This window comes from Cheilinus undulatus, linkage group 16 (genome assembly GCF_018320785.1).
Source record: "Cheilinus undulatus linkage group 16, ASM1832078v1, whole genome shotgun sequence".
Taxonomy (NCBI): Eukaryota; Metazoa; Chordata; class Actinopteri; order Labriformes; family Labridae; genus Cheilinus; species Cheilinus undulatus.
The window spans coordinates 39,045,120-39,058,044 of record NC_054880.1 but is presented as its reverse complement, the minus strand read 5'-3'; the positions used below and the strand labels follow the sequence as shown (position 1 = coordinate 39,058,044).

Below are 12,925 nucleotides of genomic sequence, written 5' to 3'. Positions count from 1 at the left end.
GCTCATTGACTCATTGAGCACAGCAGAAGCATAATGACAGTTCTACTACAGGGTGAATTTTCTATTTAAGGAGAGTGCACATTGACTGAAATCACAATAGTCTTATTAAACAGAAAAAGAGAGTGAATTTCCTCCTGCTCCCGCTGCAGGACACAATCATGAAAGGAGTATTCAGATACGCCTCTTCAGATTTGGATTGAGGTCAGAGCGAAGGCCGCCGTAATATCTCGTGCTCAGAGGCGTGAGTGACATTCCCAGCTTCTCAGCCAGATTTGAAACAGTGGATCTGTCACATTTTTTTCTTTCATTTTTAGGGTTTTCTGATGAAAGGGGATGGCGGTGATGGGGACATAAAAGGCGGAGTAAAAGGGGACGAGGAGGGGGGGGGGTGCCGAGGACAAAAGAAAAGAAAAGGGGGGAAGGCCATCATTGAAGTAAGCAGATGAAAGGATGGAGAGATGGTTCCTCTCTTTCAGTGCGCCGTTCCCCTCTGGCGAAAGCTGGTGATGCAATCAGCCGTCTCCACGGTGACAGGTGCCAGGAAGCAGCAGGACCACTTGGCAGGAGGGGCATCAAAAGAGTGGCCCAGCACCTGCCTGTGCACGAGCGTGTTTGTGTGAGTGCGAGTGTGTATGTGCTACACAACTCCTTCAACTCAAATTGGAAATGAAAATCACAGAACACAGGAGGACGCTCAAAACTGTCTGCTAAGCAAATTTATTCATTTAACAGCACGGAGTATGAGACAGCAAATGAAGAGTCACAGATATAAGCAGGGTGCTCTGAGTGGGAGGACATAGACTGATCTGTGGGAGGCCTTGATCTGTATACCATGAAGACAATTCATTAGGAAAAGTGGAGTAAAAAACTTGCCCCTCTCCAGGATAGTCCAGTACTAGACTGAATAGGATGTGGGCAGCAACTCTTCTACGAAGGAGCCTGATGCTCTTATTCCCTGGTAATAGTGAATAAAAATTCCTACTTAGTTACTGTATGAGTTTAGAGTAAGTTAGCATGATGATCTAGCCAGATTAAAAGTGAGCCAGCTATGTGACACAGAAAATCTCTAGGTTAAAAAAAAAACAGGCTTAACCTCTGACCTTTGTGCTTCTTATTGCGTCATGGTACATTCCCCATGTATCTTGATTGATACACATATGTTGGAAAAAATAAGGATTTGCCGGTCTTGTTACACTTCCTCAATGTTTTTTTTTAACCAAACCTACCTGAACTGTGGTATGAAATGCTTCAATAAATATTAGGATGCATAAACTCCCGAGTTGTACAGCACTTATCTGTCTAATTTCTCTGAAGTAATCACAGGCAGCTAAAAATATTTGTGTCAAAGACTATTATTAGAAAATAAACAGACTAAAGCCTCAAGCTATGTCTGTGGCTTTGTGAGGATGTGCTTGGCACAGTGCTCTTCCAGGAGAGTGCTAACCTCAGCAGCATGAAATCATGGCTGAAACGACAACAATAACATACAGATGTTTAGCTGCTATGTTTACTGTATCTCCTTGTTAACATTTGCTCAACAACAATAAAATCAATCATTGTTGGTTACTGCAAATGCATGTACCTGTTACCAGAAAGATGACAAGAAGTTCCAAAGGATCAACAATGATTCTTCATCAATGAACCCTGGAGGACTACACTGATCACTTTATTAGGCACACTTGTTTAGCTGCTTGTTAACACAAACATCTAATCAGCCAATCACATGGCAGCAGCCAGCGTATGTAGGCATGTGGGCATGATGAAGATGATATGCTGAACTTCAAACCAAGCATCAGCATGGGGGAGAAGGTAATTTAAGGCACTTTTAAAGTGCCAGGGGCTGTTTGTGGCAGGCCTTCATGTTGTTTTTACCAAATTCTGACCCTACTATTCAAATGTTGCAGCAGCATTGTCTTCTATTGTCCACTTTTGATTAGCCTGTGTAAATGGTAGCATCTGTTTCCTGTTCTTAGCTGACAGGTTTCAGACTCTGCTACTTTAACCCCTTCAATCCAAGGTTTGACATGTTGCAAGTTCAAATATCCTCTTCTGCACTGAGTTATGCCCATCAGCATGAAACCAGGCTGGTTGTTCTCCTCTAGGCTTTCAATCCCAGCAGATCAGCAGCAATTAGAAATATTCAGACCTACCCACCAGACCACTAACCTCCATCCATGCATCCATTTTCTTCTGCTTATCTCGGGCCAAGTCGTGGTGGCAGCCCAGACATGCCTCTTCCTGTTAGATTCAGAGGCGTTCCTATGCCAAAATGAGGTAATAATCCCTCCAGCGAGCCCTGGGTCTACCCTAGGGTCTCCTTCAAGTTGGCTGCAGCTGGAAGACCTCCATAAGGAGGCAACCAGGAGGTATCCTGAATCACCTCAACTGGCTCTTTTCAAGGCAAAGGAGCAGCAGCTCTACTTCAAGCTTCAAGGTCCTCGCCCTGTCTCTGAGGCTGAACCAGCCGCCCCACTGAGGAATCTAATTGCTTGAGCCCACAATATCATTCTTTCAGTCATTACCCAAAGCACAAGACCATAGGGAAGGGTTGGAACAAAGATCAACCAGTAAATTGAGAGTTGAGAGACCACAACAGTGTAATAAAACATCTGCAACACCGCAGATGCTGCACCAATTCGCCTCTCAGTGTCACGGTCCATGCTATCCTCACTCGTGAACATGAGACTTGAATTCCTTCCCTTGGGGCAAGCACACCCTCCTCACCTGGAGGGAGTAATCAACCATTTTCCAGCAGAGAACCATGGCCTCTGACTTGGCGGTGCTGACCCTCATCCCAACTGCTTTGCACTTGACTACAAACCACCCCAAAACCTGCTGAAGAAGTCAACAAAACCACATCATCTGCAAAAAGCAGAGATAAAATTCTGACCACTAACACTCATGGCACATTCAAAGTCCATAAATCACTTAGCAGATCATCCTGACCATGTCTACATGCTGAAATGTGTCCTAATCATCACTGTTTTCATTTTTGGAGCCATGCTGAGACAGGACTAAAAGTTATTAGCAGTAACAGGGTTTCCTTCTGCACAGAATCAATGGTTATCAATTATTTAAGACATCTCCTTTTATGAAAAAGTGCACATCTTGAGAAAACTGGGTCAAAAATGGGAAACTGACATTATTTAAGACTTAAATCAGAGTGACAAACCCGACACTAGACCTACATGAAGGGCTCATGCAGGTCTCTGCATGTATGTATATAAAGCAGATATAGATAATAAAGCCCGTCTAGCGTGATGTACCAGAACTGATAGTAGTGAGGTAAGAAAATAATCCTCAGCTTAAATATGCTGGTGAAAATTGTGTTTTTTTACTTACCAAATAGAACTGGGTTACACAGCTGAAACACAGCATACTGTGTAGCCACAAAGTATTGTATATTTTCATGTATAGTCAAGAGTGAAAGAAGTAGGACAGTGAGCTAAAGTTAGCCGTTTTTTGTGGCTGACTCTGCAATTAATTTTACATCAAGAGAAGAAGACGAGGTGTAGACTTTTACTTGTGGTAATGGGTCTCGACTGGCTTCAGCGTCAAAACTTAAGCCACAAGAACTGCTAACTTCTAACTTTTATCTAAATCCGGCTGCTAATGAATCATCTCATTTATCTCCATCAATCTGCTTCATAAATCATACCAAACACTGATTTATTTCATAAGAAGCTGCTGATGTGGGGCGTGTTTGATTTGCATACCTTGGCGTCTCCCGAACCAGCACGGCTCTGTGGAGCTGCCGCTGGATATGTGCGTGACGAGGGCCGCAGGGATGGACAAACGGGTGCACGGCGACCAGGACGAAACCCTGCGCGTAGAGCTCCCTGACCTGGACTGGCAGCTCCCTGACTGAGGAGAGACACAGCACCGATGACACCGGCACCTCTAGAGGAGAGGGAAAAGAAACACGAGAGGGGGAGGGGGGAGAGAACCACGGTTAGAGAAGAAGGGGAAATGGGAAATGGACATGACAAGGACATGACAGGTAGAGGGGAAAAAAAAGCAGAGAAAGTAAGTGGAGAGGTATTTGGAGGTGGATAAAAACTGGAAAAATAAGTAAAAGGGGAGAAAGAAAGACTAGGAAAGAGGGTGTGAGGAAACAAAGATGGTGCCTGTTTCATTATGATAATTTCCACAGAACAGCACATGGCATCTTCACGCTAAATTTGAAACTAATTACACCAAAACTATTGCCCTCTGTTCCTTCTGTAACCAGCAGACAGGCTTTTTTTAAACGCATGCACAAACACGCATATTCACCTATACTATAAAAATGCCAGACACCAGGGCGGGGATTCGAAGGGTAACCTTCATGTGATACAGAAATATAATGAAACAAAATACGATATAATATGATGTGGCACAGTACGATATGATGTTACTGGCTATGAAATGATACTATAATGACATAACAACACAGTGATTTAATTTCTATGCTGTCAGGATTCAGGAAAACACTCATACACAAGCACCCACAGTCATATGATACCACGTAATACAACACCATAACTAGGGCTTGACAATTACACCCACCAACTAGCCAAATATGGCAGGTACCAGATTGACTCCAGCTAGCCACTATGACCAGTGGCATTTATCAGTGTGACAACCTCAGCCTTCTCTGGTGGAGATTTGTCTGAGTGAGAATTAGGTATGTTTATAAAACCAGCTGCATTTCTGATTTTTTTGAATGGAGTTAATTAACAGCCAGTGTTTTAATATAAGTATAAACTTGATATCCATGAAAGAGGGAAATGGAGCATGTGTTTCATCTCATACCAGACGTACCCACTTTGGCATAGTTTCCTAACAACAAAACTGTGGCTAGTGGAAATGCTCGGTGGCTCGTAACTTTTTAAAAGCAAGTAGTCACAGTGGCCGGTGAGCAAAAAGGTTAACATCAAGCCCCAGCCATAACTGATTCAATGAACCATTCACAAACCCTATATACACTATAGCAACCATGTGTACTTAGACACGATAGCTTAATCTTTGAGACAAGCTTCTGGCATGACACATGACACATTACGTTACGATACAATACAACATGACACGATACAGCATGGCATGATACAATACAATATGGCACTATAAGATACAGGAAAATATGATGCATTACAGCATAATATGATATGACAGGATACGGCATACAGTACAATACAGCAGGGCAAGAAACAACATAATATGGCATGATAGGGTACAATAAGATATGACGCAGAACAATTGCAATGATAAGTTAAAAAATAATACAATATAAAATGATAATACACAATAAAGCATGGTATGATACAGTTGAATAAGGCAAAGAATGACATACAATATGATACAATGCATTTTAGTACACGTTATGACTAGATAATGCACAATGTGGCACAACAGCATAATATGCTACGGTAGAATAGGATACACTACAGTAGGACTCAATATGATACAGCAGGATACAATACAATACAGTACAATATGGTACGTTACGGCATAATAGGATACAGTATGGCATGGTACAATTATACAATACCCCTGGTATGGTACAGTACTGTGTGATAAGATATGGTACTGTATGGTACAAAGCTATATGGTATGATATGGTATGGTATAGCAGGATAACACAATATAATGTTTTTTTCTTTATAAGCAGTTGTTAATTTGCACATATTGCTGTTATTCATGTGTGGCTGTTCTGGAAAGAGGAGCTGGGGTGGAGGAGGGATTGTAAAAACTGGCTTGCAGAGGGAGCAGCAAAACATAGCCAGGCTAGGGCAGCATGTTATAATGTTACCATGTCATTTAGCAGACACTTTTATCCAAAGCGACGAATCGTCAATCTACAGAACCAAAGTCAGTGGTGTAACCCACTGAGCAATCCAGCCCCCCTAGCATGAGTGCGATTAACCAAAAGTGTGCTTAAAATCGAATCAGCTGGCCGTCAGCTGATGAGGGCTTGCATGAGATCAGCTGATTGCCATTATAAAGCAGTGCTTGACTCCGTGGCCTGCCTGTACTAATGCTATATGATTGATTTACTGTAACATGTTTTAAATAGGCAATTTTGCATAAATATGGATTTGGTGTGCCCTGAAATTTTGGCTTGATCTTAGATGTGCCTTGGGCAAAAAAGGTTAAAAACAACTGGGATACGATACAGCACTGATCAACTGGCAGCCTGAGGGCAATATCAGGACCCCCAAAGCTCTTTGTTTGGCCCCCAGAAGATCACTGAATTCAGAGAAGGAGAAAAAGATGTTGTGGTCTTAAGAGTATGATTTTGCTTTACACATCTGCAGCTGTTAAATCAACCCAAAAAACAATGAATATTGAAACTGTTTTAGAATGACGTAACATTTGATCTGTTTTTACAGAAATTCACTTGTCAGTCATTATTAGTAAATACTTAAAAAATGGGTTAAGACTGGCAGAAATGTTGCAAAAATGACCAGATTAAGCAATGAAAAGGGATTAGAGAGTGGCAAAAATAGGTGATAAGTGGCACAGAGGGACAAAAAATGTCAGGAAAGTGGTGAAAAGAGGTAAACACTTGGCAAAAATTGGTAAAAGAGGAAATAGGGGCAAAAAGTAGCAAAAAATGGGTTAAAAAGGCAAACATGTGCACAAAAAAATTATGAAAAGGAGTTACAACATGACAAAAAAAGATGAAAAATGGAAAAAATGGACACAAGAGTGACACAAACGGGATAAAATATGCAGGAAAAGTGGTCAAAAAGTGGTTAAAATGGAAAAAATTGGGTTAGAGATGCAAGAAGTATCAACAATGGGTTAAAAGTGGCAAAAAATTTTGCAAAAAATAGCCTGGCAAAGAAATGAAAAGGGGTTAAAGAGTGGCACACAGGGGCAATACATGGTGAAAGTCGCAAAAGTTGGTTTAAAAGTGCCAAAAATGATCAAAAATTGGTTAAGAGGGGCAAAAAATTTTGCAGAAATGGCCAAATCAAGTAGGGAAAAGGGGTTATAAGTGTCAAAATGAGTTAATATGGGTGCTAAATCACAATGGGGGATGGCCTGTTCTCTGGGGCCCAGGGGCGGGCCTGTAATAGGGATAGATCTCACTGGTAATGCCTAAAATGTCTCTGTTTTGTAAGGAAATACAAATAATAATACAATAATATGTTTATCAGAGCAAAATATCTATTTAATTTTTGTTTATTTGAAAGTCCGGCCCCCACAGTCTCTGTCAAGACTAAATATGGCCCTTGTGCAAATGTACTTGATGACCCCTGGGATACAGTATGCTATAATAAATATGACACGATACTATACGGTACAACGCAATAGATATGATTTGACATGATATGGAACAATGCAATTATGGAACAATAAAATATGATACAACATGGCACAGCACAGCATGATATATGTCACAGTATTACCAGCACACAGTACCACATCATTTATGTTTTAAACCTTTATTAAATCAGGAGAAGAAACTCTGAGATTACAAAATATCTTCTTCAAGAGTGTCCTGACCAAGATGGCCTGCAGCACAGTCAAACTTTCAGACAAGCAATACACAGCCATAAAAGCAAATCAAGTGCAAGACAAGAAACAAATTAAAAAGAGTAAGTATTTGTCAAGTTCATCTACAATCAGAACTGTAGAATAGGACTGGATATAGTACAGCACAGATCATTACAGTATGATTGCACCGTTTGATAAGGTGTGATGTGATACGATTGATAGTTTAGATACCATGCAGCATACCACACATAAACCCTTGACAACATTTATGCAACACTATGTTTCTTGCAGATTAATGCATTTTTTCACTGCTTCATCTGCGCTGCATTATCCCACTTCACTGTCTTCTATCGTCCTGCTGTCAACTTCTTCACTAAGCTAATTAACTTCCATCCATGTTGCTCTCATAAATGTCAAAGCATCTATTGACATGTACGGTATTTTTAATAAACCAAATATTGATATTTGGCAAGACTATGGCATTCTCCTGCATCCATATTTTGTCCTACTGTAACTAGAGAGGGCTCATGCAAACATATCACTAACTTCAGCACATCCTTAGACTGTTCAGTGAAAAATGCACACACATACTGTACATCAAAAGCTTCTGGAAGACAATACTATCACATAGCTTGTTTTGGCATGTGGTATTAGCAGCTATCGCTAACACAGACCCGGTTCCCTTATTACCAAACACAATGGAGAGAAAACCCCTTCACTTCTGCAGAAATGGTTAGCAGAGCTTATCATATGAGAGCAAACTGTCACCGCAAATCCACCAGGGAGAGTGCAATGTTTGTGAGAACCGCCCTCCTGGGGTCAGTGCATTGTGGGTAAAGCCTCGTCTCTGCTCACAGGCTTTTAAGGGAGCACATGCATGCATGCATGGCTGTAGTGAAGCCAGGTGTGAGAGGAGGAGAGGAAAAAGAGATGAAGGAAGAAAGAGAGAAGCAGAAAGGAAAGAGAGAGGGAGAGATGAGGCTGTCTGTTTGTGCCTGAATGCTTGTCATCCTTTTCCATTCAATCTCATTTGCATGGGTCTGGAGAAGAGAAAATAACCTGAATAAATTAACTCACATGCACAAAAAACGCACAAACACACAGAGAAAAAAATCGATGTGCAAGCCATCTCATTTTCAATTTGTTCTCCATCATCTGGCGTGTTGTCACATACACACACATAAGAGAAGACGGCCATCATGCTATCATACATGCTCAAGGAAAAAAAAAAATTAGTCTCAGTTAAACAATGGTAGACAAAAAACCAGCCATCACATCAGCCCAGCATCACGAGAGCCTTTCATCCAGTAAACACTTAAACGGCTGTCTGTGGGGACTTATCAAAAGCAGTACAGTGATGATGATAATAATACCAGCTGGGTGGGGTGGGGGGTAACATTGCTCCTGTCACCGTAAACAGTCATTAGCCGTCATTAGCTCTGCACGGCTGGCGCTCACCCACCGACAAGACGCGAGGCGAGGCCCGGCAGCTAATTCAGGCGAGGCATACAGAAGTTATTAGGGTGTTATGTGGCGCTTTAGGCTGAGGAAGAGACTTCATTTATGCTGTCTGCCACTGTGGGATTTAAAGGGAGGCTGCAGAATGGGAGCATGGGAACGGCTTAAGGCGGGAAAGTAGGGGTGGAGTTTTATAAGCCAGCTGGAGAGGGCGAGGAGGGCGTGGAGTTTGGAAAGACTGTAAATGTAAAGGAGATACAGATGTATGACAGAGCTGCAGTTTTACCTCTAAATGTTTGTTTGTTGGTTTATTTGAGCAGATTTATGTGCTTGCTCAGTGCACGCTGAGTTTTCTTTTTGAAATTACTCTTTCAGATATTCCCAGAAATTCTCTGATTTTTACTTATTATATTTAAAATAAGATTGACAACATTAATACATTCAGAGTGATTAGATTAAGGTCTTAAATTAATGTGTCCTATGTGCTCCCTTTTGTCCCTTTCAGTGCACAATAGTGAAGCCATCTCCCTGCTGCCATGGTGATGAACACCACCACCGTGCCTTTAAATAGTGCACTTTACTTCAGAAAACTTCCAGACAGCTCACTTGACACGCAAAATGCACCAAAGCAAGCAAAGGTTGGTTTAGGAATGCTTAACGAACTGAAAGAAACTTATTCCAAGAAGTTATGTTTGATATATCTTCTCTAGCTTACTTAATATTTAGTATTCATGCTATTTTTCATGCTTGTTTAATTTTTTATTTATGATGCTGCTGTATTTTGATTAACTAAAAACATTTTTATGTGCTCAGGGCTTTCAAGATTTAAAGCATTAATCTTGATCAACTACAATCCACCATAAGTGAACTTTTTGTAATCACATCTAATTACATGCTTTATTTTTGCTTTTCAGCAAACATGGTTAAGCCACTCCAGCATCTCCCTGCAGCCACAGTGATGTGCAGTCATGGACGAAAGTATTGGCACCCCTGGAATTGTTTCCAGAAAATACACAATTTCTCCCAGAAATGGTTGCAGTTCCAAATGTTTTGGTATACACATGTTTATTTCCTTTATGTGCATTGGAACAACACAAAAAAACAGAAGAAAAAAGCCAAACTTCACATAATTTTAGATAAAATTCCAAAAATGAGCTGGAAAAAATTATTGGCACCCTTTTAAAACTGTGGGTAAATCATTTTATTTCAAGCACGTGATGCTCATTTAAACAGTAACAGGTGCTGGCAATCTAGAAATCACACCTGAAGCCAGTTAGAATGTATAAAAGTTGACTCAGCCTTTGTGTTGTGTGCCTGTGTGTGTCACACCAAGCATGGAGAAGAGAAAGAAGAGCCCAGAATTGTCTGAGGACTTAAGAAGCAAAATAGTGGAAAAATATGAACAATCTCAAGGTTTCAAGACCATCTCCAGAGATCTTGAAATTCCTTTGTCCACTGCGCGTAATATAATCAAGAAGTTTATAACCCATGGCACTGTGGCTAATCTCCCTGGACGTAGAACATTTTGTGGACAGATGAGACTAAGGCAGAGCTTTTTGGAAAAGCACGTCATTCTGTTGTTTACAGAAAATGCAATGAGGCCTACAAAGAAAAGAACACAGTACCTACAGTCAAACATGGTGGAGGTTCAAAGATGTTTTGGGGTTGTTTTGCTGCCTCTGGCACTGGGTGCCTTGACTGTGTGGAATCATGAAATATAATCATAATATAGAACAATATAATATAATGTGAAATCAAGACTACCAAAAGATTTTGGGCTGCAATGTAGGGCCTAGTGTCAGAAAGCTGGGTTTGTGTGGGAGGTCATGGGTGTTCCAGCAGGCCAATGACCCCAAACATACCTCAAAAAGCACCAAGAAATGGTTGGAGACAAAACGCTGGAGAGTCTGCAATGAGTCCGGATCTAAATCCCATTGAGCACCTATGGAGAGATCTCAAAACTGCTGTTGCAAGAAGAACCCTTCAAATCTAAGAGACCTGGAGCAGTTTGCAAAAGAAGAGTGGTCCAAAATTCCAGTTGAGAGGTGTAAGAAGCTTGTTGATGGTTATAGGAAAAGACTGATTTCAGTTATCTTTTCCCAAGGGTGTGCAACCAAATATTAAGTTGAGCGTGCAAACAATTTTGTCTGTCCCATTTTTTGAGTTTTGTGTAAACTATGTCAATTTTGGCTTTTTTTCTGCTTTTTTGTGTTGTTCCAATGCACATAAAGGAAATAAACATGTGTATACCAAAGTAATTTGTAATTACAACAATTTGTGGGAGAAATGGTGTATTTTCTGGAACAATTCCAGGGGTGCCAATACTTTTGTCCATGACGGTAAATTAAACCCACCACTGCTCCTCAGTGTCACGTTTACCTTTAAAAACTCCCAGACAGCTTTATGGATGAGTCAGAAACCCCCTGAACCTTGTGTTGTCAAACATTTACCTTTAAACTGTTCACATATTTCCTTTTTCTTCATGTTAAAATCTTCAGTCTACCTATAAAAAGGTCTGTATCAAACCTGGAAGTCAGTTACCCTTAGTTTAAGGCACGAGACACGTTGGTTTCTGAAAGAACAAAGAGTTTCTTGACTCTTTGTGTAGCGAGTTTGACTACTTGCATCCATACATGCCTTTAACAGTCTCTCAGATACATACTCCAACACCCAAGGGTGCACTTGTAGGAAGCGGCTGTTCAGCTGTTGATTCCTGCTTGTCTATTTTGGTTCCAACCTCGAAGCTTTGACCACATGTCGGTCTCTGTTTGTTGTGAGCCATGCCTCACTTTTTGACCCTGGATTTTACGAGCCACATTCAGAGAGACATCCTCCTCCTGAAGCCGCTTTAAAGGCCTTATTAATTCCTCGTGCAAATCCCCGACTTTCTGTGTGTGACCGAACAGCACATTCTATGATGAAGCCATATCTCAGCGAGCGTGCACGGGCCATCCTTTGCACATGTGCATGAGAGAGAAAGAGTTTGCGCTAAGCCTGCTAGGTGATGCATGGGGATTACGACTCACAGCCACCCTCCAGGCTTATCCCTCAGCTTGCTGGAGGTTCACGTTTTATTTAAATAGCCTTCTAATGACTTGCAGAGGGTTTTTAAGCGAGGATGTGTGCCAAAACAGTGACTATAAAATAATCAGCTTCCTGGAGCCAGGAGCTCCCCACTGCTTTGGGAATGCAGCCGTCGGCTCTGACAGTTTGTTGGTCAGCATCTGAGCTTTGTCAAACCCTGTGTGATCTCCTTAAAAGGCATGCCTTATGGGAAATGACTGAACAAAAATGGCTGACATGGAAGTAAATGCAGGAGGAGAACAGGTTGGCTGCAGTGAGAAAACATTGTGGCACTTAAGGCGCATACAGTACCATGTACGTGTGATGGTGTGAATGTCTCATTCGCCATCTTTTCTGGTGTTGTCTTACAATGTTTTGCCAGAAAAACTGAGAAAACGTAAAGGAGCTATCAAAGAAAAGGATTGAGTGATGTCAGATCAGCATTTTTGACAACATTTATTAAAAATGTTTGCTGGAAAGAGTGAGAGAGGCAGTGGAGATCTATCAAACTGATGGAGCGATGCTTCATCTGCTGTCTGAGCTGAAATACATCACACTGAGATTCTGATAAACAAAAAAGGCAGAGGGGATGTTCAATCAATCTTTTCAAGGGAGGATCGATCCATAACTTCCTTCAGGTGAAGATCACAGACACAAATATCCACCAACAACACTATCAGTTTTCTACACCTCTGTAAAAACTCCCCCACAGGTAAACGGTAGGAGCACAGAGAAAAAGGCCGCACAAACACACTTTCCACTGAGCGTTAGACACATGTTGTAAGTTTTAATGAGCCGAGTGGGTCTCGGTCTCTGCAGGGCGGCGGAAAGTCATCAGCAGAGTTCAGCTCCTCTCGGTCTGCTCCAGAGACCAGTGTTAGTCACACAGCATCGCACCTAACTCACTTTCTCACACATC

At 41.4% G+C, this 12,925-nt stretch overlaps 1 protein-coding gene across 1 annotated transcript in view; it reads right to left on the bottom strand.

Annotated features, from left to right (window-relative positions):
* Positions 1-12,925, bottom strand: part of rftn1a (raftlin, lipid raft linker 1a) — a 57,693-nt gene that overhangs the window by 21,073 nt on the left and 23,695 nt on the right. Inside the window, exon 3 of the mRNA XM_041809502.1 lies at positions 3,717-3,900. Within this exon, the coding sequence (XP_041665436.1) occupies positions 3,717-3,900 (184 nt within the window). The remainder of the gene's footprint in view (positions 1-3,716; positions 3,901-12,925) is intronic.